The 24,876-nt window shown below is 49.2% G+C and overlaps 3 protein-coding genes across 4 annotated transcripts; 1 reads left to right on the top strand and 2 right to left on the bottom strand.

The window, feature by feature from the left end:
• Window positions 1-5,611: 5,611 nt before the first annotated feature.
• gatb (glutamyl-tRNA(Gln) amidotransferase, subunit B) lies at window positions 5,612-15,244 on the top strand. Of its 2 annotated transcripts, none has more exons than XM_078793743.1 (13): window positions 5,612-5,802; window positions 8,932-9,085; window positions 9,149-9,262; window positions 11,302-11,500; window positions 11,579-11,701; window positions 11,913-12,026; window positions 12,171-12,255; window positions 12,384-12,428; window positions 12,562-12,748; window positions 12,814-12,947; window positions 13,540-13,618; window positions 13,716-13,853; window positions 14,413-15,244. In XM_078793743.1, the coding sequence occupies exons 1-13, from the start codon at window positions 5,738-5,740 to the stop codon at window positions 14,560-14,562; spliced, it is 1,587 nt and encodes a 528-aa protein (XP_078649869.1). In that variant the 5' UTR covers window positions 5,612-5,737; the 3' UTR covers window positions 14,563-15,244. The 2 variants fall into 2 exon arrangements, with proteins under 2 accessions (XP_078649869.1, XP_057927801.2); XM_058071818.2 differs by lacking the exon at window positions 5,612-5,802 and adding an exon at window positions 8,051-8,341.
• On the bottom strand, window positions 7,224-8,097 carry dctpp1 (dCTP pyrophosphatase 1). The gene has a single exon (XM_058071875.2). The coding sequence runs from the start codon at window positions 7,978-7,980 to the stop codon at window positions 7,483-7,485; it is 498 nt and encodes a 165-aa protein (XP_057927858.2). The 5' UTR covers window positions 7,981-8,097; the 3' UTR covers window positions 7,224-7,482.
• anxa5b (annexin A5b) lies at window positions 14,752-23,006 on the bottom strand. The gene is made up of 13 exons (XM_058071833.2): window positions 22,893-23,006; window positions 22,689-22,737; window positions 19,575-19,659; window positions 19,353-19,447; window positions 19,172-19,285; window positions 18,481-18,571; window positions 18,106-18,185; window positions 17,313-17,363; window positions 16,375-16,468; window positions 16,214-16,309; window positions 16,078-16,136; window positions 15,340-15,462; window positions 14,752-15,026 (listed from the first exon to the last, which is right to left on the bottom strand). Exons 2-13 carry the CDS (start codon window positions 22,689-22,691, stop codon window positions 14,964-14,966), a joined length of 954 nt encoding a protein of 317 aa, XP_057927816.2. The 5' UTR covers window positions 22,692-22,737; window positions 22,893-23,006; the 3' UTR covers window positions 14,752-14,963.
• Window positions 23,007-24,876: the final 1,870 nt, after the last annotated feature.

Raw genomic sequence — 24,876 nt, 5'->3', positions numbered from 1 at the left:
TGTCAACACGGAACGACGACTGGCGGCCCATCCCTGCCACATCCCGTCCCTCCAGTCTCCCATGATGCATGACCTTGTCATCCGGTGACCTTGAGGCCAACTGCGTTAATTGGACCAGCCCGCCGCGGACCTGTCCGTTTGTGTTTGTCTCCTTCCTCCGAGACGGAATGTCGGTTCGTTTGTGGCGCAGTGGCTGACGCTGCTGATTCAGCAGGTCTCATCCTTATTGGGAAGCATCATTCCGTTAGCGGGATCCCATTGGCTGCTGGCCAGGACGTTTGCCTGAAGTCAGCTTGAATTTGACCTGAAGCAGCGAGGCCATCGAAGGCCATCGAAGGCCATTGAAGGCCAAAGCTGACCAGCTGGCGTTAGCAACATTCCCTTGGTAGATGTGGTAGATGTGGTAGATGTGGTAGATGTGGAAGAAGCCAAGATCCTCCAAAACAAAGCCAGGAAGAATGGCCATCCCGAGCATCGCTAAGGCGTGGCCTTACCTCCTTCCCTTACCTCCTTCCCTTACCTCCTTCCCTTACCTCCTTTCCTTACCTCCTTCCCTTACCTCCTTCCCTTACCTCCTTCCCTTACCTCCTTCCCTTACCTCCTGGTAAGGCGACACCATGGGCCCTCATAGTAAATGTTAGACCAACAGACTGCGGGGGGGGGGCTTGTGTGTCTAATGTGAGTGTGGCCCATCCCCCATCAGGGGAGTGTGGTGGACAAATGTCACGCATGGGGGGGGGGCTCCGTGCCAGCTCACGTTTGCTTTCCATCAGCGCTGCAGGGGCCAGCATCCATCACGACGGGGGGTGGAATACGACACAATTCCCAGTCTGGTCTCAGGAATGGTCTGCTGTGAAGATCAATCATCTCATCTTGTCTTCATGCAGGAGCAGAAAGTTCCAGCTTGGGGCAGGCGGCTTGACGTTTAATGAGATGCGTGCAACGCCCCAGGGTGGCGTTTCTGCCAGGTCGGTGGCGTGTGTGGCGTGTGTGGCGTGTGTGGCGTGTGTGGCGTGTTCCCAGTCGGAGGAACGGAATTATGTCTAATAGTCCAATCAAGATGGAAGACACGACCTCGGTCTTCGTCCCTGAAAGCAAGGACGGAACTCCAACCACTTGGCCTGATGGCGTCTTTAGGAATTGGAAAAGTAAACAGGAGCAGATCTTGGGAAGGCGGAGCCCTCATCTGGCTTACAGCCACGCCCATATAAGGAAGTCTTAGCACGGCTTTACCACGCCCTCTGGAACCGAGCGTTGTGAGCCGTCCCCAACGTCCACATGAGCTCCATGATCTGAACCTTTGCCATGGTTTCACGCCAGATTGTCCCATGCCGTGCCCCGTTGCCCCCCCCCCGGGGTGTTTGCTGACCGCCGCTGTTCTCCTCTCGCCATAGACGGCGCTCTCCATGGTCCTGGCAGGAGCTGCCAGATCCACCAGCTGCTGGTGGCCTTGGTCTGGTCTCGTTCTCAGCATGCTATTAAATATAGCGTGCTATGAAATATACCATGCTAATAAATATAGCGTGCTATGAAATATACCATGCTAATAAATATAGCGTGCTATGAAATATACCATGCTAATAAATATAGCGTGCTATGAAATATACCATGCTAATAAATATAGCGTGCTAATAAAATACCGTGCTATTAAATATAGCATGCTATGAAATATAGCATGCTATCTGCTGCAATCAATAAAAGCAGCTTGGGATGGAGCCCCCCCCCACCCCCCATACTGTCACTGTCATCCCTCATTACACTCTGCCTCATCCAAGACGGGGAGAAGGCGGCGTGGTTTGCGTCCCCAGCCAGGCGGAGGGTAAATGCCCCCCCCCCCCCCCCCCCACAAGGTCTTAATTAGCGTGGTCAGTCACTGCCAGACACCAGACGTCCGTTTCAATCACGCACCGAGAAGATGGACGATCCATGGTAGCTTGTAACGTAGCATTCGTCTTTTTGGACAATCTTCATACCCTCACTGCATCCACCAGACGCTGAACTTCTGGTTGTGTTGGGAAGGAGGGCTGCACGGGAACCACGAGGTTGGAGATGGAATGATGTAAGGAATGATGCAATGGTTGACAATGAAGTAGATGGTCTTCACTAGGAGGGCATGGCCTTCAGAACCTTGGCTCCTTTGTTCCATAGAACAACGGCTTGAACGCAGTGAGCCCTTTTGTGATGACGAGGTTCTCCAGCTGATCTGCAATCCTGCAAGGCTCCAAATACTGGAGGGGATATTCTTATGAAGAGCCTTGCTAAGATCTACTGTACTTGGACAAATGACTCAAATCATCACCAGAGGCGCTGACACCTTTACAATAAATCATGGATGAGCTCAGATTTACATGAGGTGCCATTTATTCTCCAGCTATGTAACAAAATGTGGCTTCATACCCTACCCTACTGTACCATACCGTACCATACCCTACCCTACTGTACCATACCCTACCCTACTGTACCATACCGTACCATACCCTACCCTACTGTACCATACCCTACCCTACTGTACCATACCGTACCATACCCTACCCTACTGTACCATACCCTACCCTACTGTACCATACCGTACCATACCCTACTGTACCATACCGTACCATACCCTACCCTACTGTACCATACCCTACCCTACTGTACCATACCGTACCATACCCTACCCTACTGTACCATACCGTACCATACCCTACCCTACTGTACCATACCCTACCCTACTGTACCATACCGTACCATACCCTACCCTACTGTACCATACCCTACCCTACTGTACCATACCGTACCATACCCTACCCTACTGTACCATACCCTACCCTACTGTACCATACCGTACCCTACCCTACTGTACCATACCCTACCCTACTGTACCATACCGTACCATACCCTACCCTACTGTACCATACCCTACCCTACTGTACCATACCGTACCATACCCTACCCTACTGTACCATACCCTACCCTACTGTACCATACCGTACCATACCCTACCCTACTGTACCATACCCTACCCTACTGTACCATACCGTACCATACCCTACCCTACTGTACCGTACCGTACCCTTGAGTAATGTTAACTCATTCAATCCCAGAAAGTTTACAAAAGACGTCCCTCTCAGTAACGGCCATTTTGCAGGATTTTGATTGTCAATGCTAACAGGAAGTAGCGTTCTAGGGCCATATGAACATGGTACATACCGTGTTTGTACCGTGTTTGGACCGTGTTTGGACCGTGTTTGGACCGCGTTGACTTCATCTTTGACATCATGTTGACGCCCTGTTGACCTCATTGACGGCCTCAGCTGCCCCATCACGTCCATGAGTCATGTGACTCCTCTCCCAAATCTTCCAGTCAGGCTGACCTTTTCCATTGTCTGTACAAGTCTGGTTTGGCATGTTGGTATTCCCAACATTACCGGCAAATTCCACAGTGAATGAAATAAGGCTGATGGAAATAAAGCCTTGGATTGGGAAACCCGCTGAGCGCTAATGGTGTATTCATCCCAACATGCCACGCTCCGCCGGCTGGGACGTTTCTGCAAGTCTAATTTCCCTCCCAAAATGTGTCCTAATATGCTTGGGATCCGGCCTTCCGAGGCTCTCCGCTTGTTGTCGAATTTCCCCACTTTTACGTCCTATTTGGGAAGACCGGCTTTCATCTCCGAGAGGAACCAACTGGCTCAACTCCACGGATTGGGAATCGGAAGCGGAAAGGCTGAAATGAAACGATGGCCCACCCGAGTGGAACCACGGTGGAGATGAGCTGTGAACGTGCAGGCGAGGAAAACGCCGACACTCAACCAGGCTCTACCCCCCCACCCCACCCCACCCCCCCAGCATGCTTCCATCAGGGGCTTTCTCTGCTTCAGGCCGCCATGGCAACATGTTTAGATGGGGAGGGGGTGAGAGTGGGATGCCATCTGGGGGGGCCTGAATGTCTTATGGACAAAATTGGGGGGGGGGGGAGATTCCGGTTTGATGACATCATCAACTCAGTCAGATCGCAGGTCTCTCCACTCTGGCGTCCAGACTCCCCCCTTTCCTGCGGCAAGCCCCCGCCCCATGGCTTTCATTCACATGCATGTCAATGTGTGTGTGTGTGTGTGTGTGTGTGCGCGCGCGCCTCAAAGTCAGCAGTAAGAGGTTCTCCTCCCAGGAACATTTGACTTATTTCTCCTCTGGTGTGAAGGTTCAAATGTGGACTTGATCAAGGTCGTATTTCCCCCCCCCCCGGACATCTCCACGTGTCAAACGGGTTAGAGGAGCTCGTGGTTTTGCATTCATCCAGCAGCTGAAGACCTCTGATGTTGTCTTCTGATCATCCCAGCAAGATCTTGTCAGGGCGTTGATGAGGCGTTCAAGGACAATAGAAGCACTCTGGAGGGCCTCCTGTCCCCTGTGCCTTGGCGGTGCCCCCCGGGAGAGCTAGTGTGGGAACCGACCACTCGGGGGGGCACCTCCTGAATAGAGGGCGGGGTCCCCGCCACTTGGCATGAAGTACCGCCTTCTGCCAAACAAACCTCCTTTTTGGGTTGGTTGTTCTTCTGGCTTGTCCTGTGGCCCCCTGTCCGCCCCCGGTCCACCCCCGGCCCGCCCCCTCCAAATGACGTGCTCGTATAAGAGAAAGGATTGCTTTTGTTCCGGCTTTGTCGTGTTCAAGTGCCAATGAGAGAACTGGATGACTCGGGTGTATAGGGAGAAGATCCAGACTGGGCCGCAAACCCAACACAGGATGGACCAGGAAGCTGGTTGACGTCTGGTTGGTTGGTTGGGATTGGCTAATACGGCATACGGCAATGTCGATGGAATCTTCATCAATGTGGAGGATTTTGAAACTGATGAAAAAGCACGTTCTTCTTCTGAACGTTGTTCCACCCAAGAACTACCTTAGTGGCGTAGTGACCCCTGGCTGCTAGCAGGCTAGCCACTAGCTTCAGCACACACTGGCTCCCGATGCCTCAGGCTGCTAGCCAAAGCTAATGCCAATGCATGCTGGGACACCCCCCCTCCCCTCCCCTCCCCTCCCCTCCCCTCCCTTCAAGGGGGCTCACTGGACCAAAACCCAGCAGGTCTATTGACACATTTGGAGGTCCCTGATGAGGGCTGATTCATTAGCAGCCATAGCGTGTAGGGCCCCCTTTTGTTGGGCCAATAAACAGCGTGTACCTTCCCTGCTTACTGGGGGCGGGGGCGGGGGGGTCTGGAGTGGACTGATGGTGGGAGGAGGCGGTCCATCAATGGACAACTGAAGCTCCCTCAGAAGGAACTAAAGAACCACGAAGACGACGTACAATTTGGAGTTTTCTGGGAAAAATGTGACCAAGAGTCAAACAGATCTGAAAGATCTCACTTCAACCAGCATCTGAAGGATGAACTTCTCACGGGTGTTTGTTGTTCCGGCCGCCAGCGATGGCAAAGATGATGATGTACTGCTCATCACAGAAGATCATCTGGGCTCATGCTGCTAATAAACCTGGAACAACCAGACATCATTCCAACCATGACCACCTTGAAGATCCTTACCAGGTGGATGCTTTTATGTTCACCAGACGCCATCTATCTCAGATGCTTTTGGTTGACTGGGTGCTTCTCTTCTCATCCTTGATCCCTGGAGGTGATGCCGGGTGAGGCAGAGAGCCGTGGCTATCAGCCCAGATCCAAAGACCAGAAGCACCCCTGGGGTTGAACAACAATCCCAGCCCAGGAACCAGAAGAGAAGAGAAGATGAGGAAGTGCAGGCCGTGTGATGACCCAAGAAGAAGCGAAGAAGGCGGCACACACGTTTGTCATGAAGCCACAGAAGATGAGAAGGTGATTTGTGGTCGTTGATTTTGGGCTGGTGTTCTCCAAGTTCCCAAAACATCAAACATTTGTGTTCTCCGCCATTACGTGACCCATTTTCTTACTTTCTTCTATTTGTGAGAAAAAGGTCCTTTCACTCTCCACATGGGAGGGGGGGCTCCCCCCCTTTGTCCGCCCGTCTCCTCCATAGCAACAGCGCCTCCTAGCAACCGCGAGTGAGAATGAGGGTGGCCTTGGAGTCTTGCAGACAGGATGCGGTAGTGAGGAGGCACCATCAACGTGCTGGAGCTCCACCATCAACGTGCTGGAGCTCCACCATCAACGTGCTGGAGCTCCACCATCAACGTGCTGGAGCTCCACCATCAACGTGCTGGAGCTCCACCATCAACGTGCTGGAGCTCCACCATCAACGTGCTGGAGCTCCACCTGCAGACCCAACCAAGCTCGTTACTGGCAGAGAGGACGTGATAAGCAGCTGCCATTCTTGCTATTATTATTATTATTATTATTATTATGCTAACTACATTTGCTGCAAAGAAAACTAGCAGTGACATCAAGACTATTTATGAAGCTGCTGGAATGGATACATCTCACGTATCTGCAGATATTTGCTCCAAGGGTCTTTGTAGCCCCCAAACAGGCCATTGTTCCCACCTTCACCATATGCATGTACAGGATGTGATTAGGGGAAATGTACAGCATACATGTACCATTGTTCAACATTACGAGTTACATTACGTACGTGTTGGTCTTGAACGCACCATTGTTGTGCGCTAAAATGTTTCCACAGCCAATCCGGCCTCATCGCCTGCTCTAAGTGCTCCTAAGTGGAATGTACGGAGAGTGGGCTCTCATCTTATTCAGCATCTTTGAGGCAGGACTAGCATAGCTACATAGCTACTATGCTAGCTGCAGTTAGCCAGCATACAAAGGTGCTCGGACGGGCGTCTTCTTCCCAACAGTCCACGCTCAATGAAGCTTTTGGTCGGCCAGTATTTCCTTCAAAAAGGTCCCAGGAAGTGATGCTACGGGAACATCAAACGTGATTGGATGAACTTGGATTCTAGGGGTGTGCAACGCAGCCAGAGTCAAATTATTTGTAAAAATTATGAAAAATAACTTGAGGGGCAGGGAGACTTGTAAGACCCTTGTCTGCTAAGACATCTCCCAGATTCATACATTTAGCTTCCATTTTTCAGATTTCCCCTAGTTGTCTTGAACGCAGCGTAATCGTAGGATTGGACAGTGGCCGTTTGAGGGGAGGGGCTTGGCAAAGGCTGCATTCAGGGCCCTACAGTGGCTACGAGCAGTTTGGGTTTGTCTCGACCTTGGTCATATTGAAACGCCGGAGAAATACTTTTAGCCCTGAATATCTTACGTCTCATTCAATAACTGAGGGCAAAGCCAGACTTGAGAATTTTAAAGAAACTTTTACTTTGATTTGCTCTTACGAGAAAAGGTTGTTCTCTTTCCATCTCAGTAAGTACAACAATACCCCAACCTCATTAGAGCTCTGTTCAAGGGCAAATTCCAAAAAGCGTGTGAAAGTAAACAGTGGCTGAAAGTCACCAGGTGTCATCGTAGGAAATAAAAGAACCGACAGAAAGCTTAAAAACACTCAAAACGGAGACGAGCGGCTAAAGACACCAAAGCCACCTCCAAGTCCAACTTGGCAAGAAGCGCCCAAGTTCAGTCTTGATATTCCGTGTACTTCTTGGCCGAGCCGTGCACCTTGCTAGCCGGGTACTTGAGTCTGTTCACGACCATTTTCCGCAGCACGGCCTGGGGAAGATCCACCCGGCACTTTTCGGCGAGCTCCACCAGGTAGATGAACACGTCGCTGAGTTCATGGGCGAGCTGCTCCCGCTCGGCCTCGCTCCAGTCGGGCAGGCCTTCGGTCACCTCGCCCTTCCACTGGAACAGCTCCGACACTTCGCCTACCTCGCCGACCATGGCCAGGAGCAGGTTGCGGGGCTGGTGGAACTGGTTCCAGTCGCGCTCGTCGGTGAACTCCGCTTGCATGCGTCGGATGTCCTCCACGGTGGGCTCCCGGCTGAAGGTGAAGTGCTCCGACGGCCCGCCGGCTTCTTTCGTCGGGAGCTTGGAACCGTCCGCTGCGGTGGTTCCATTCCTAGCTGCGTGAGACTCGCCACCGTCGTTCAGGCCCTTTCCGTTTGTAGCCATCATGTTGAAGCGACTTGTTTAAAACACAAAACAACACCGGCGAACTTATAGCTGGAAAAAGTCCCGCCAAATATCACCCCGGAAATTTGCTGTCGTAACCCGGAAACTCTTACTCTCGGCTACACTGGGATTTGTAGTTTAGGGACAAGCTTCTCCCACGCGAGGAACGCGTTGAAGGACTACAATACCCGTGGATCTCCGCAAAGCCCAACATGTCTCCCTCCACTACGACAGCAGCAAGTAGAGTTTGCTATAAAATGATAAAACGAACATTGTTATTGTGTCCAAATACATCGTTCATAGCCAGGAGATTAAGTATACAAGCTTCCAAAAACGACCACCATCTACAAAGCAGGGCGAAAAGGTTGGTGAAGTAGATAAAGTCCTGGCATGCTAACCGAGGACGGTCGAGGCTGTTACCTTAGCAATGTTACCAAAGTCATATTTTAGCGATAAAAACATCTGACAGTGGACGTCATTTAAAAGAGGGGGCAAATGTATTATAGTTTTGTTCTTCAAAAAAGTGTTATTCTCTTCATTTATTCTATTTTTTTATTACAAAATGCTTACATTCAGGTCACAAACGCATGTTTTGTAAATAATTACAAAATGATTTCCCCCCCAAATAAATACTGCAAATGATTGTTTTGGGACTGGAGTATTTTAATGACCGTTAGGATCATTACCTTATGTGTGGTTGGGGGAACAGTAGGGGGGCGGACAGGAAATGGTGTTGGTTAGGATCCGCAGGTTGTTGGTTCAGTTTGGTTTGGCGTGTGTTGTGGCCGCAACAGGAGACCGTGTCGGGAGGTAACTGTCGTAACCGTTGTGAAGATTTCATTGTTGTTGTAACGATCCAGCCTTGGCTCGTGCTGCACCGAGTGTTACAGTGTTCTCCAAAATATCATGACTTTTATTTTACGTCCATGCCGTCCGCTTCCTTCCTCTCCTCAGTGTTCCTGTGCAGCTGGAAGCAGTGGTGGGCCTGGAGATCCACGCCCAGATTCACTCCAACACCAAGTTGTTCTCCGGCTCAGGAGTCCACTTCCTGTCTCCTCCAAACTCCCTGGTGTCATTCTTTGATGGTTCCTTGCCCGGCACGTTGCCCGTAAGAGTCAGGACCTCATCATGCGTATCTCAGCCGTAGCCATCAACAGTGGTGTCTTTCCAGGTCCTGAACAGACGATGTGTGGAGGCAGCGGTGATGACGGGGCTGGCCCTCAACTGCAGCATAAACAGGAAGTCCCTTTTTGACAGGAAGCACTATTTCTACGCCGATCTCCCGGTGAGTTTTTCCTTGACTCTCGGTGCTTCTTCCGTCACATCATCAAGGGGGCTGTTATGGCTTAGCTGAACACGCGGCACGCTCGCGTTTGTCAAATGTGCCACAAAGGACAGAAAAGGTCGTGAAAAGAAAACCACCCTTGCTCTCCACCCTTCAGCTCATTCCCTCCCGCAGGTCGTTTCCGCCTCCGTTTGTGCCATTGCTTCATATCTGGGATAACTTTCTTTTTGTGCTGGCGTCATTGTTCCTGATTCGGAGTGGCTGAAGCCCCAGGCGGTGACGCTGATGCATACCCTGCACCTCCTTTAGGGATGAACAAGCGTCTCGGCTAATGAGGAATTAAAAATATTCTTTTGTAGGAGCGCTAACTATTTTTGGATGCTACTTATCATATCTTTCACTTCCAGAAGGTGACTGCTTTATCACTAGTTCATCAATGAGTTTCTGCCTATTTCAAAGGTGTCTGAACATTTTACAGCCAGGGCCACAAACTGAAAAACAAAAGGATGCCACTTTACCACGCTTCTAAATCTTTAGATTTTCATAACAAGATGATGGTGAAAATGCCTATTATTAGTATTATTGGTTTTGCTAATAAAGAGTAAAAAAACCCAAATATAAACACACCCCCTCTTTTATCCAGTCTAAAATACATTTGCCTTTTGGAGCCCCACGCTGGAGCTGACTGCTTCCTGCCGGCTCGTGACTGTCTTTGGGCGGGGCGGACCTGTCAACAGCACCCGATGTTGCTCAGGGAGAACACGAAATACTGTCCACAAATACCAAAAACTCCCTAAAGACCCCAGAAAGATTCGCTAGATTTGTCGCTAGTCGCTTGTGACAAAATATGAAGGGTGGGGGTCGCCGGATCTAGCGACAAAATGGCCAAGTTGGTAACACTGCAACTAACAGAACTCCGGCATGCTAGTCCGGGCACTCGTGAGCGACAGCGGGGACGGCCAATCGCACGTTAGCAAGAAAAGGCAGAGCCAATCGGTGACCTTATGGGCGGTCTAAAGTGAGAGAGGCCTGCTTGAGCAGCCGTTATCCGCTGGGTCCTGGTGCTCGAACCGTCCCCAGTTAAAACATGACATCGCTTTTGGACACTCAAAATATTCTTTCTATATGAGATGTTGGTGAAGATCCTCCATGAAGAGTTGACTCCCACCTTGTCAATCTTTCTCTTTCTCGCCAGCATATTCACATTGCTCATGTTGAAGCTGTGTGATACAGTTGCTATAGTAACGCGGGGCTCTCTTATGAAGGGGGGGGGGCTGCGGATGAAATATTTATTCTTGTGCTTTTGTGGAAGGGAAAAAAAACCTTGAAAGTGTGCTGCATTTGAATGAAGCAATGCAGCCCGCATCCACTTTCAAGTTAACCTTTACAACATGTAGCATTTTTAAGGTGGGGGGGTTGGGGGGTCAGTTGTCCACGGGGGTGTGACGGAGCACTGTGAAGACGGTAGTTATTCAATTTAGAGGAGGAAAAAAGCAGACCAGCTTTTTGGCAAGGGACAAACACTGTTTTCACTTGGATTTGACTGCCCTCTAAAGGTGGAACCTTGTATTGCAGGTTTGAGTGGTCTTGATTTGTCCATAATGTCCATGAAGAATATCATCAGTGTTGCTTATTGATAACATATTAATATGACACAGGTTTCCATCAGGTTGGCGACTTTCTATGATTTCTGGTAAAGCATGCAGTAACAGGTACATTCATGATGTATCATACTTTGAGTACTTCCTTCCTGCGTGCCTTGGATTCACACAGCAGCGTGGAAAGGAACGCTCCACCTCAAACACAAGGACAGCAGCCGCGTTCCCTTTGGCGAGGGGCCCGGGTTTGTGACCACTTTGTCCAACGTGCGATGCTAGGCCCATTTCTGAAAATACAATGCAAAACATATTGGACTCTTTCCACCTTTTCACACAATGAAAATCCCCACAGTGGCCCCCGCATCCTGGGATTTGTAGTCCTTGGGGCTGCCTCCCCCCCTTCAGGTGGACATCCATATGATGTACTGTCCCCCCCTTCAGGCAGGATACCAGATCACGCAGCAGCGGCGGCCCATTGCGGTGGGGGGGGTGCTGACCTACAGCCTCATGGGCGGCAAGAAGAGGAACCAGGTGGTGAGGAAACACGTCCGCGTCAAGCAGATCCAGCTGGAGCAGGACAGCGGCAAGAGTCTCCATGACGACGTCCACGGCCAGACGCTCATCGACCTCAACAGAGCTGGTGAGCACTGACGCCAACGCGCTTCCCTCCTCCTTTACCGCAACGCAGTCCTGGAACCGGCATGTGGGGCCCTGCCAGGTGTGGCGCTGATGGAGCTGGTGATGGAGCCTGACATGAAGTGCGGCGAGGAGGCGGCGGCGGCCGTCAGGGAGCTTCAGCTCATCCTGCAAGCCCTCGGGACCTGTCAGGCCAACATGTCAGGTAACGCAGCTCCATTGCTGCTAGCATTACTAGCGGAATATTAGAAATGAATTCTTTTCTAAATCAATATAGAACAAGTCAAATATCTTTTATAACAAACCTTCAGCTACAGTATGTCCCAAGACCAATCAATGGGGGGGCGGTGCCAATAAAGCGTCCGTACATGGGCAAGTCCGCCCTGCTGGAGGAATAAGAGCATCTTCCTGTGCAGAGGGCCAGCTGAGGGTGGACGCCAACGTGTCGGTGCACAGACCGGGCCAGCCCCTCGGCGTGAGGACGGAAGTGAAGAACATCAACAGCCTTCGATTCCTGGCCAAAGCCATCGGTAAGATCTTGCCATCTGCTCATTGAAGAAGGCAGCGTGGAGCTTAACAAGCCAGGAAGAAGGAGGTGAAGAGGAACTGTGTGGGACGTGTGGATTGGCACACCACTCCCTCTTTGGATCCAAAGCATTCTTTCTTCTTGCCAGACTACGAGATTCAGAGACAAGTGGACATCCTGCAGAGAGGGGGCTGCGTGCAGAACCAGACCCGAGCCTACGACTCCAAATCCGGGTAAGCAGGAGACCACGTAGAGCAGGCCGAGCTTCTCTGCCACAGGTGGACCTGATGAAGAGTTCCTCATGATTCATGAAGGTTTCTTTCATCTGGCTCATTTCTTCTTCCTCGTCTTGTTTTGATAGGACCACCGTGCCCCTGAGGGACAAGGAGGGGCTGCAGGACTACAGGTACCCCGACGTGATGTTGATATTGACTACAATAATCCAAAGAGTTCATCAGGGTTTCATGCTGCAGGGGTCTCCATGGGGACGTTCTAGCAGTGTGGGTGTACCTAATATTGCGGCCCTCCCTCCTTTTCAGGTTCATGCCAGAGCCCAACCTGCCCCCTCTGACGGTGTACGAGGATGACGCCTCAGTGCCCCCCAGCGCCGACCAGGTGGTGGTGGTGCAGAATTTAAGGGCGGGGCTGCCGGAGCTTCCCAGCATGAGGAGAGACAGGCTGGTCCAAAGCTACGGCATCCTGCCCGAGCACAGCTGGACTCTGCTGGTCAGGTGTCCTCCATTTGGCCCAGGTGAGGAGTCTGTGAGCCTGATGGTGTGGTGTTGCCCCAGAACGAGGATGGCCTGGTGGAGTACTTCGAGTCCGTGTTGAAGACCACCAGCAGGGAGCCCAGGAAGGTGATTGGCTGGGTGACCAACGAGCTGCTGGCCCTCCTCAAACAACAGGACTTGAACGTGAGCCAGAGGTGAGACGGATGTCGTACAGGCCGGCTAAGAAAGCGTGGGATGCGGTCCCAGACTAAGCATCCATCATAGCTAACGCTCCGTCACTCCGTCACCCATCCACATGGTTGGGTTTCATCCCTGAGTTGGGACACAACAGACAGATTCCCACCTGCTGATCCCCAACGCCAGGCTCCGTGGAGAGTCATGGCTCACCACGTTGGAGTCCAAGTTACCTGACGTGCTTGACAATGAATCCACGATTTACTCACTCCTCAGTCACACACTGGCAGTGGTAGGCTACATCTGTAGCCACAGCTGCCCCAGGGTCGTCTCTTCCACCACCAGCCAACATTCATACACCCGTGGGGGCAAGGGGGCTTCCTGTCAGAGCCCTGTCAATGGCGTTCACATGATGGGGTGTTCGAGTGCGCTTCGTAACGCTGAGTGTTTATTTATTATCGATGGCTGCAAAATAAGCAAGTATGGAACAGATAACACTTAGCAAGTTAGCATTAGCCTTAGCAATAGAACACACTGTGTGTCGATGTACAGCCTGCCTCGTCCTCCATCTTGACGTCCTTTAGTCCGGAACGCTTTTTCACTCCATTACAGCCCGATCTCCCCGTCCGCCCTGGCCCAGCTGTTGGAGCTCCTGGAAGCAGGGAACATCTCGTCTTGGGTTGCCAAGCAGGTGAGTGACGTTCACGCCCGCACGCTCCAATCCCACGCTCACCTACGCCGTGCGTGCTCATGCGCGTCCTCGTGCGCGTCCTCGTGCGCGTCCTCAGGTCTTCCAGGACATGTGGAGGTCATCCGGACAGAGGACGGCCGCACAGATCATCCAGGACCAGGACCTGGGCCTTGTTAGCGATGTCGCACAGCTGCACAACATCTGCCAGAAGGTTGTGGACACCCACCCCAGTGAGGTATGGAGGCCCCTCCCTCCCTGTGCTTCTATCAGCTTCATTTCCTCCATCTGCATCAGTGTTGGTACTCTTCATCCTAGCTTCACTCCAATCTTCATGTTTCCAACTTTTTACTTCCTGATGCTCTCAGGACTCACGTTTGACTGGAATGTTTCCCATTATCCACAATCCTTATGTAGGACAGGAACACGCGTCTTCTCTTCTTTGCCTTCTAACGATATAAAAACACATCCAAAGAGGCAACTAACAATGGACGTACTGGGACGCACCTATTCCACCCCCAGGGGGCGCCAAGATGGCTCCATGTCCTCCATGTCAGCTGCATATGAAGCACGTTGTTCCACCCAAGAACTACCTTACTGGCGTAGTGACCCCTGGCTGCTAGCAGGCTAGCTACTAGCTTCAGCACACACTGGCTCCCGATGCCTCAGGCCGCTAGCCAAAGCTAACGCTACGTCTTTTTCCTTTGGACGCTTCCTTTCGATGTTGCTACGTGAAATAGATGCACCCAGGAAGGAAGCTATACTACAATCTGCTCAACCACTTTGTTCTCGTTAAGGTCCACGCCATCAGGTCTGGGAACCAGAAGGTCCTGAACAAGCTGATGGGATGGGTTCAAAGGGAGACCAAAGGCCGAGCAGATCCGGTTGTGGTGCGGGAGATTCTCCAGGAGAAGATCTCATCGCTGGAGGACCCCTCAGCGGGCTAGCATGGCTTCCCTTCCCCTTCAGCGTTGCATTTCATCCCCACATCTTCTCTTAGCAGATGAACACATGTACCTTGAATTACGTGAGGTCTTTGAACGCAACCCCTCACTGCTCATAACAACATGATAGAAATGTTCATGTAATGTGTTGATAAAAGTGCTGATATGAGGAGATGATGACGTCACACGGTATTGGACATTTGTACGTCATCAAGGACACGTTTATTATTTGGGAAACACATCCAAGCGTGACGGATGGAATCCTGACAGACATGATTAGCGGAGCAAAGAGTGAAAGGTGAGCTGCCTTTCAAAGACGTTATTTGGGCTCATGCCTTGAAAAACAAACGTCCCACGCTGTGCGGTCGTTGACTTGGTAGGAGATCACGGCGTTGTCGCCGCGGCTACGCATCGTCCCCGCCGCAGAGAAGCAGCAAGGCCTTGCGGTAGTCGCCGCCGGTGTCACCCTGCGACAAAGAGCACAACATCTGCATTGACGGACAATTCGTGGATGTTTTTTTGTCGGGGCGTCAGGGGGCGCTAAGCGTACGGCCTTTGATCTTTTGGGGGCGACTGTGAAAAAAAGGTCAGAGTCGGTGGGAAGAGGATGTGGGATGGACCTTATGGACATCCTTTCATGGATGGGATCGGCATGGATCATCAAGAAAGCTCCAAGTACAATTTCACCTCAAACACACGTCTCATTGATTGATTGATTGATTGGCTGATTGATTTGACCCCTCGGCTTCCACCGCACGGTGTGTGTATGTGTGTGTGTACCTTGATCATTGAATGGAGGGAGCATGCAAACATCCTCCTGAAGTCAGCTCTGATGTCCAACATGTCCACCTCGCTACGAGTGGCCATGACACGGATCAGAGTGTCATCATCCGTACCTGCACCCTGGAAAAACCAGAACATCAGGACTTGAAGCAATGCATGGATCTGCTAGGTAGCTGTACACGCCACCATCCACAGGCCATGTGAAGAAGGTACATTTGGCACTGGGAGCTCTAAGGAGGATCCGAGTAGAGAAAGAAACGGGAGGGAGACGAAGAAAAAGAATTCCGCTGGGATGGGCTGGCCAGTCGGCTTATGTCGTTTTGTTGTTTCCACACAGACCAGGGCCTTCTTTTTTATCTCGCTCCCGTTTCTTCTTTTGGCCTTTTCAAGCTCTACTTAGAAGCTCTACTTAGAAGCTCCTTAGCTGCTTCCACAGGGAAGACATATTTGTCTGCTTTTGGTGCTGCTGCAACTCCGGAATACAAGATGGGACTTTTACAGAAGTTGTAAGCCATGAAACAGCCACAAGGTGGCAGAAGTGCACGTGGTAGGAGCATGGCATGGATCTTCTGCACCTCAGAACACACTGGATGAGGAGCATGTGGAAGAGCATGGTGGAGTATATATATATATGTATATATGTACATATGTATGAAGCATGAAAAGCTGATGGGAGCATCCCTCGTGTATACCGTGTAGTATACCATGTATGTATATGTTTATGTATATGTTTACCTTCATGGCATGGTAGAGAGTCTCTGCGAAATAGGCTGGGACGCTCCTGGCACACTTGACTTGAAAAGGACAAAGACAACAGTCAAGAAGAATGGCTACGAATGAAGCGCTCCCGGTCCAGCGTGTGCTCGAGTACCGACGGCCAGCAGCAACGCTCTGAGGCTTCCAGATGTCTCCCTCTTGATGCTCTCCTCCATCTCGTAGCCGGACAGCTTCATGTACGCCTCGAACACTGCAAAGCCACAACGCAAGTTGGCCTGCATCTTTCCTTTATGCCTCACACACACACACACACACCTTTCCTCAGATGCTCGGCGCTGCGGTTGCCCAGGATGGTGACGAAGGTTTGCTCATCAGTGCCAAACTTCTGCTCGCCGGCCTTGAAGAGGACCTGCAAGGACAGTCCTGCACGTTCATTTCCAGTTCTGGCCAAGACGCTTGGACCTCCTCAAGCGCTGCTCACAGGAGAAGGTATGTCAACAAGTGGGTTTCCTGTGTTGTGGTGTTTGGGGCAACTCCCCAATCTGGTGCCAGATTGCAACTCCCAAGGTGGAGACCTTCAAGACATTTCTCAAAAAGCCTCACATGCTCAACAAAACACACTGTAACGTCAGGGTGTTATGCCGAACCCCCACAAAACTCGCTAACGTGTCCTCCTTTTTCCCAAGATTGTAAAGTCATACTTTATATGTATCTTAATATGCACTTTACATAAATAACCAGAAGGTGGCGTCATTTAACAATCAATGTTTCCTTTGACATGATTCAACTGCAGGCTGTGGTTCCACCAAACAACCAGAGGGGGCGTTAAAGGGGAACTCCACTCTTTTTGGAATGTTGCCCATCATTCCCAATCCTTATGTGAGACATGAAGACATATTTCTTTCCCTTTTCTGTGCATTCTACCACCAGAAAAGGAGTTCATCTGAGCTAGCTAACAATGCTGTCATTGGGGTGTACCTATCTGGACTATGAAGCCCTCCAAACAAACCTCTACCAAGGTTTTATGCTTCCACTGGAAGTAGACTCCAAACAGGAACGATGCTCAATCTCCCTCTAGTGGCGCAAACAGGCATTGCATGTCTCCGAGGGTAGCTTGCAAGCCTTTTTCACACTTGATCAGACTTTTTTCATTTTTCATGAATGATGAATGTGACCCACAGATGGACTCCTTAATTAGCATTAGCATACTTCATCTTCTCATCAATGTTCTTATTCATGAAGGACACACCCACCTGAGCATCAGTCTGGATGTTTCCCTCCTGGATCCCCGTCTGCCTGTTGGCCTGTGGACAGGAAAACCTGCGTTGGTTCCATCTTTCCATCACTGGGTAAGCATCAACGTAAACAACATGGAACAACGTATGGCCGACGTAAATGCAACATGGAACAACGTATGACTGACGTAACATGGAACAACATACGACTGACATAAACAACATGGAACAACGTATGGCCGACGTAAATGCAACATGGAACAACGTATGACTGACATAACCGCAACATGGAACAACGTATGACTGACGTAAACGCAACATGGAACCATATATGGCTGACATAACCGCAACATGGAACAACGTATGACTGACGTAAACAACATGGAACAACGTATGACTGACGTAAACAACATGGAACAACGTATGACTGACGTAAACGCAACATGGAACCATATATGGCTGACGTAAACGCAAAATGGAACAACATTATGACAGACGTAAACAACATGGAACAACATTATGACTGACGTAAACAACAGGGAACAACATATGACTGACGTAAACAACATACGACTGACGAAAACGCAACATGGAACAACATTATGACAGACGTAAACAACATGGAACAACATACGACTGACGAAAACGCAACATGGAACAACATTATGACAGACGTAAACAACATGGAACAACATTATGACAGACGTAAACAACATGGAACAACATACGACTGACGTAAACAACATGGACCAACGTATGACAAAACCATTCCAGAACAAAAGCTGGTGGGTGGGAAGGCATGGAAGCTGACCTGGAGCAGGATGACCAGAAGTCTCTTGAAGTGACCTGAGGTGTCTCCTGCAACGTCCTCTTCCAGGTCGTCATCGTACTCTGGCCAAGACAAAGGCAGCATAATCCTAATCCTAATCCTAATCCTAATACGTGAAAGTACTAGAAACATAGAAAGTGCCAACTCCTGGACTTTGTTCCCTTTATATGACGTTGTGAAGGAAAAACCTCCTTCCTGTGACCCGCCCCTAGCTGGACGCCCAGCCCTTTGCTACTAAGCAGGCTTCACTACACACCTGAAAGCTGTGCCAACTACACGACTTAAGTCACTTAGACTATACGGCATGGCGTGTATGCCATCTATTACGTGGCACAAGTGTGTGTGTGTGTGTGTTACCTTGCCTGTAGGCAGCCACGATGTTCTTCACCTGTTGGGCGCTTCTGGAGGCCAGGATCTCCACGAGCACCTTCTCGTCAGTTCCTGCCCCCTGGTGGCCAAAGATGGCTTTGTCAGAGTCTTCCTACGAAGCTAAAATGACTCTTAGCGAGTGTGCGTTTGTTTTCCTCCTGTCTAGCAAGCAAACGGGCCGGATGAGGAGAGGATTCCCTCTGCATGGGTCTCAGCACCTTGGTTCAACTCCCAACACTTTGTATCAGCGTTTCAAACCGAAACGCTGCTAAAATGGGGGTGGATTAGGCCTCTCGGGGTAATGGATGAAAAGGTGCTCTACATTCTCTACCTGACTACGATGGTCCCACGGACCGGTCCTGGGTTTAGGGGGCTATGTGGGCGTGTATGACCAAACCTCAGACTCATCATGATATCTTCTTTCCTGCTTCTGCTAGCTTCCCTTCCTACTTCCTTCCTCTATTCCACTGATCTTAACAATTCACTATTTCATTCTTAGCTTTTCATTTCTTCTCTACTATCATTGATTTCCATATCCATCTCAGCTTTAGCTGTAGCATGTACAGTATATACAGTACATACAGTATATATAGTACATATATATATACACACTCGGTAAAATCTCAACTATCTCAATGGAAGGAAAACCTGAGGTGTCTTGCTCGGCCCCCCAACCTACCTTGACGGCGTTGCGGAGTAACGTCACATCATAGGCCAAGGGCGGGGTCATCAGCGCCACGATGAGCGTCTCGAATTTCCCCCCCAGCTCCCCCTTGAGGTCGTGGATCAGGTCCTGGAATCCAGACCAATGAGTGTTAGTTCATCAGCGCCCCCTCCTGCCCGTCCTTGCCCCCAGCCACCTTTCCAAAGAGGGTCTTGTAGGCCGAGGAGATCTCCTGGCGCTGGGCGTTGCTACGGGAGGTCAGCAGCTGCAGGATGGCGTCCTCGTCGGTGCCTGTGGCGAGCACAAGTCATGATAACAACGGGCCTGCTGATCTTTGTATTATCATCATCATCATCATCATCATCATGGCGTGTCACGGAGCTGCTGCAGGTCACATGACCGCTTCAGTGCTTCTTACCCAGGCCTTTCATGGCCTTGTACAGCGTCTCAGCATCCGTGCTGCCGTTGAAGTTGGCGCTGGCTTTGACGGTTCCTCTGCTGGCCTGCAAGCACACACATCATCATCATCATCATCCTCCGTCTGCTGGGGGGGGGGGGGCATGACAGAACATACCTGAGAATATAATGTTAATAATGTTAATGTTGGTAATGGTAATGGTGTAATTTGGTGTAATTTGATTTGAACATGAATCAGGTTCAATTGACAGTTCCACGTGTCCAAAAGGAGTAGGAAGAAACAAAGCTTATTAAATCCTACCCCCCCCCCCCCCATCTGTTACTGTTCCATTTGAAAGAAAGGCAACACGCCCTGCCCCTGAAACTAAATGTTCCTATGATTTTCCTAGGACAATAATGCACCACCAACGTACACAGCAGGTAGACTTTCTAGTTTTCGATAGCAACCGTCAACATTGGCTTTTCTACCAACCTCCACGCCCTAACGTCCAGCTCTACCATCTTTTCTTTGTCTCATGGGGGACACAACCTGCTCATCTGTGGACTCGGCCCCCGTCCTGACATCTTCCTTCTTCATGTTTGTGAACCATATTTCACTCTTCTCAAACGTTCAACATTTGTGTGGTCAGAACGCAAACAATCAGGACCATTTTCCCAAAGGATGTTTTGGTGCCTTCATGTTCTTTTGGTCTTGGAACGTTTGTGCCCAGCGTCCTTCTCATGGTGGAGTCATGAACGCTGACCTTAACCGAGTGAGGCCTGTGCTTCTTTGGATGTTGTTGTGGGGTCTTTTGGGACCTCTTGGGGTCACCTTGGTGGGTTGAAGGTTCACCACTGGTTTGGCCATTTGTGGATAATGGCTCTCACTGTGGTTGGCTGGAGTCCCAAGGCTTTTCCACACTGGTAGATCTCAATTCATCTCAGTGAAGTTCCATTAGAATGGAGTTGTGGGGGAGGGGGGGGGCAATCACATGCAGGATTCATTTTTTTCTCTCTCAATAATAAAAAGTTTGATTTAAAAACTGCCTAGTCCAGGGTGTCCCTGCCTCTGGAGGGTAAGCGGCATAGAACAAGGATGGCGAGACAATAAGATGATAAAATAATATAGGTTATAGGTTATATAGGTTTTGTGTATGCTAGTAGTCAAAGTACAGGCCCACCAAATGATGCAGATGTGCTCCAGATGTTTCAGGCTGGAAATCAATAGCACTTCCATAATGGCTATTGTGTGACGGATGGCTATTTGGGAGGACGTGCTTCTCGGGAACGATGAAAAAGGATGATTATATCGGAGGGTGTGGAGCAAATGCAAACACGGCAAAGTCATCAATACGCTGAAAGACAGAGCTGACGTGATCAGGATGGAATGGCCGCGTTCACGCCCCCGCTCTGTCTCGGTACCCTCATGGCCTGATGTTTACAGGGCAGACCCACAGGAATGTCCCTGGAATTCTCATGCTGCAAATCAGACCATCATGCGGACGGCAGCAACAACAACAACAACAACCGTTTCTTTCCAATGCCAAGAGGAATTGCACAACATTCATACGCTTCCTCGTCATAACACTTAAGGAATCCAATCCAATCAATGTTGGCATGCCTCCTGAGACAAAGAAAGAATAGGATATTTGCCCAGGAATGCACGTCATTCCCACCGGAATGTTCAACTAGTCACTATCAACTTATCAAGCTCTCCCAAACAAAAAGTGTCCTGTTCATTGTTAGCAGGTCAGACGACCAGGAAGGAATCCCACATTCCAAAATGGCTCATGCAAGACAATTGGCTGGCGTTTGGGTCGATACTCGCTGATTCTTACTCCCTGTCTTCCAGGATGGATGACCGGATGGGTCCCTCCGCTGTCGCTGCACGCTGGTGCTGCCGTGGAATGAACGGAGAGCGAAACCTCCTGTCGTCTCCGCCCGCTAGCTTGTACGGCAGCCAATTAGCTTCGTGGGCCAGCATATGCTAACATGAAAGCCATCGCTGAAGACGCCGTGTTTGGTTTTAAACAGAATGAACACGACGAGCGCAGGAGCACCGACCACCGACACGGAGCAACACGGACAGGTTTCCCACCTGGGGAAAAGTGTAAAATGGTGCACACGCTTCTATGATTTATTCAATTATGGAATAAATCCTAAAAACTGTATTATGAGAAGAAAAAGCTCGAATGACATTCAAACCTGTGAATGTTGACCTGGAACAAATATGTCCACTTCATGAACAAATATGTCCACTTCATGAACAAATATGTCCACTTAACTCGCGGCCCGATGTCCTGCCTGTAGTTTTCCACAACTCCATGTTGCCTTCGGTTATTCACCCTTTTCCAACACGATATAAAGTCAAAATATTGGGATTCTGACAAGATAAAAAGTTCCTCCTCTTTCCCCCCACCCCCGCCATAGTGTATGGTACATATGTAGTATACAGTATGTACGGCCGGGTGATTGCATACTAGCTTGTAGCCGTGTGTAGGCGATGATTAAGGCCGTTCTGATTCCCCTGCCGGGTGCAAGGAGAACCAGTTCAATTGTGGATACGAGGAACCACCTTCACTTTTTGCTACTTTTTGAAGCCCCTTGCTTGCCACACACAGTGGATCGTACGTGGAAAATGGCTGCTTCTCCTTTAAGGAAAATAGGGAGGGGCAGGGGGGAGCCAGGCCTGACTGGAGATGGGTGTTTTAAACATACACACATCCAGACCCACCCCAAATGAGAAAGAGCACGCATGAGTCATGCACACCAAACTTCCCCATCTTCCCCGGGATATTTAGTTCACGCTGGCCTCCAGCTCTGACCTTGCTTTGACCTTTAAGCCCCCTTCAGAGGCCTCACTCCGATGACTTGAACTTGTAGAAATAACCGGAAAGCGAATGAATGCCAAATGGGTGTTGGGGCGGGGTGCAGACCTCGCTGAAGGGTTATGTAATTTGGGAATAAAGTGGGCGTTGTCAGAGGAAATCCACAGCCTTACTATTATGAGTCATCATTTGCATAAATAACGGATCTGCCTCCTAGCACTCTATCACGAGTTGTTGGCTTTTTTGTTTTTTTGCGGGGATGGGGGGGGGGGTGAAATTAGTTTTTTTTCAAAATGCAAAAAACTTACCATTTTTACAGAAGTGGGCTGTTACTTTTTCCACTCACGTAGAAGTCGTCTGATGAGGAAGGAAAGAAACGTTATGTAGTAAAACTTCATAAAAAGTCTTAAAGTACCTGAACGTGTCACACATGATGCGTTCACAAGCGACCCCGACAATCGAGAGTCACCTGAAGGAGAGGTGTTTGTAGCCCAAGTCGAGCGAGGACTTACCGCAGAGAGGCAGCTGTCACCCGGTGAGCGAGGACGAGGGGAAGCGGCGAAGAGAAGCGAGAGAAGAAAAGCCCAGACGGACGGGGCAGACTTTATACACAGGGAAAAAAACTAAATGGGAGTTAGCCGAGTGGGAGCCACACCCCGATGAGCGCAGGGCACCATGGGAAATGTCGTTCCATGCTTGTATGCAGACGCCACTGAAAGTGGAAGTGGAAGTGAAAGAACTGAAGAAGGAAGCTAAATAAGTATACTGTTTATATATTCGACCTAGTATGTAAAATGGCCTCTGACATCCAAAGCGAACACAACGTAACTCGATGGTGTTAAAAAAAGAAAATGGCGCCACCATGACCAACAGCACTTTAGGTAAGACTCTAACAAAGATGTTCGATATTACGTACGATTCATATTATTTACCTCCCATTACACTTCCAGTGATAAATAAAACTCACAGGAAATAATAGCTGGTTATGATTCATTAGAAAAGTGCTCAAATTGAGTGCAACTTGCATGATCACGGCAACAGTCATTTCCGGGTTTGTCAAACGTTTGCGCGGCTATTTGTTGCCAGGTAGAATAGGCGGGATTATGGCTAATCAGTACCGGAAACGTCATCGGTTCAACACGTGCAGAAGCATCTACATCCTGTCAGCCTATTTTTCGGCAGTCACGTCACGTGTTGCGTAATTTACGTCATCCATCCGTTTTCTATACCTTATCCTCACGAGGGTAAGGAAGGCGGAAGTGAGATGATGCTAACCCATGCTAATACGTTTGAAAACAAAGCTTGCCTGAAGCAGAGGAAAGTTTCCTTCCTTCCTGAAGAACTCTGCTCTTTTGTTCCTCTGACATGCTTGACACCATCACACCCAAATGTACCATTTAATTACACTTTTATTCTCAAAATGCCAGCTTTTTGGTTTTCAATGTGGCCCTAATGGCTAATACCAAATACCTAATACCTAATACCAAATACCTAATACCTAATATGTAATATCTAATAACAAATACCTAATACCTAATACCAAATACCAAATACCTAATACCAAATACCTAATACCTAATATGTAATATCTAATACCAAATACCTAATACCTAATACCAAATACCTAATACCTAATATGTAATATCTAATAACAAATACCTAATACCTAATACCTAATACCAAATACCAAATACCTAATACCTAATACCAAATACCTAATACCTAATACCAAATACCAAATACCTAATACCTAATATGTAATATCTAATACCAAATACCTAATACCTAATACCAAATACCAAATACCAAATACCAAATACCTAATACCTAATACCAAATACCAAATACCTAATACCAAATACCAAATACCAAATACCAAATACCTAATACCTAATACCAAATACCAAATACCTAATACCTAATACCAAATACCTAATACCAAATACCTAATACCTAATACCAAATACCAAATACCAAATACCTAATACCAAATACCTAATACCAAATACCAAATACCTAATACCTAATACCAAATACGAAATACCTAATACCTAATACCTAATACGTAATATCTAATACCAAATACCTAATACCAAATACCTAATATCTAATACCTAATACCTAATACCAAATACCTAATACCTAATATCTAATACCTAATACCTAATACCTAATACCTAATACCAAATACCTTGAGGTGTAACAGAGCAACAATGATATCCTGGGCCTTGCTAGCATGATGACGTGTACGCTTTCCACTGCCTCCTAGTGAATAAGTAATGGAGGAAAGAGGATCTGCTTTCAAGGCTTTATTGTCTTGGCAAGCTTTGCAATTCAGGTTCCTTGCCTCCTAGCCTCCTAGCCTCCTAGCCTCCTAGCTATTCCTGCTCAGTGTTGTTCACCCATCAGGTCAGGATATGTGTGGGATGGGTGCCCTCCACAGGCAGGGTACCAGCACCCCCAGACTGCTGGCTTGAAGTGGATAAAACCAAACAG

This window comes from Doryrhamphus excisus, linkage group LG9 (genome assembly GCF_037039965.1).
Source record: "Doryrhamphus excisus strain RoL-2023G ecotype Guam linkage group LG9, RoL_Dexc_Guam_v1.1, whole genome shotgun sequence".
NCBI classification, from domain to species: domain Eukaryota; kingdom Metazoa; phylum Chordata; class Actinopteri; order Syngnathiformes; family Syngnathidae; genus Doryrhamphus; species Doryrhamphus excisus.
Note: the sequence above shows the minus strand (reverse complement) of the source record. Positions and strands in the feature narration are given on the sequence as shown.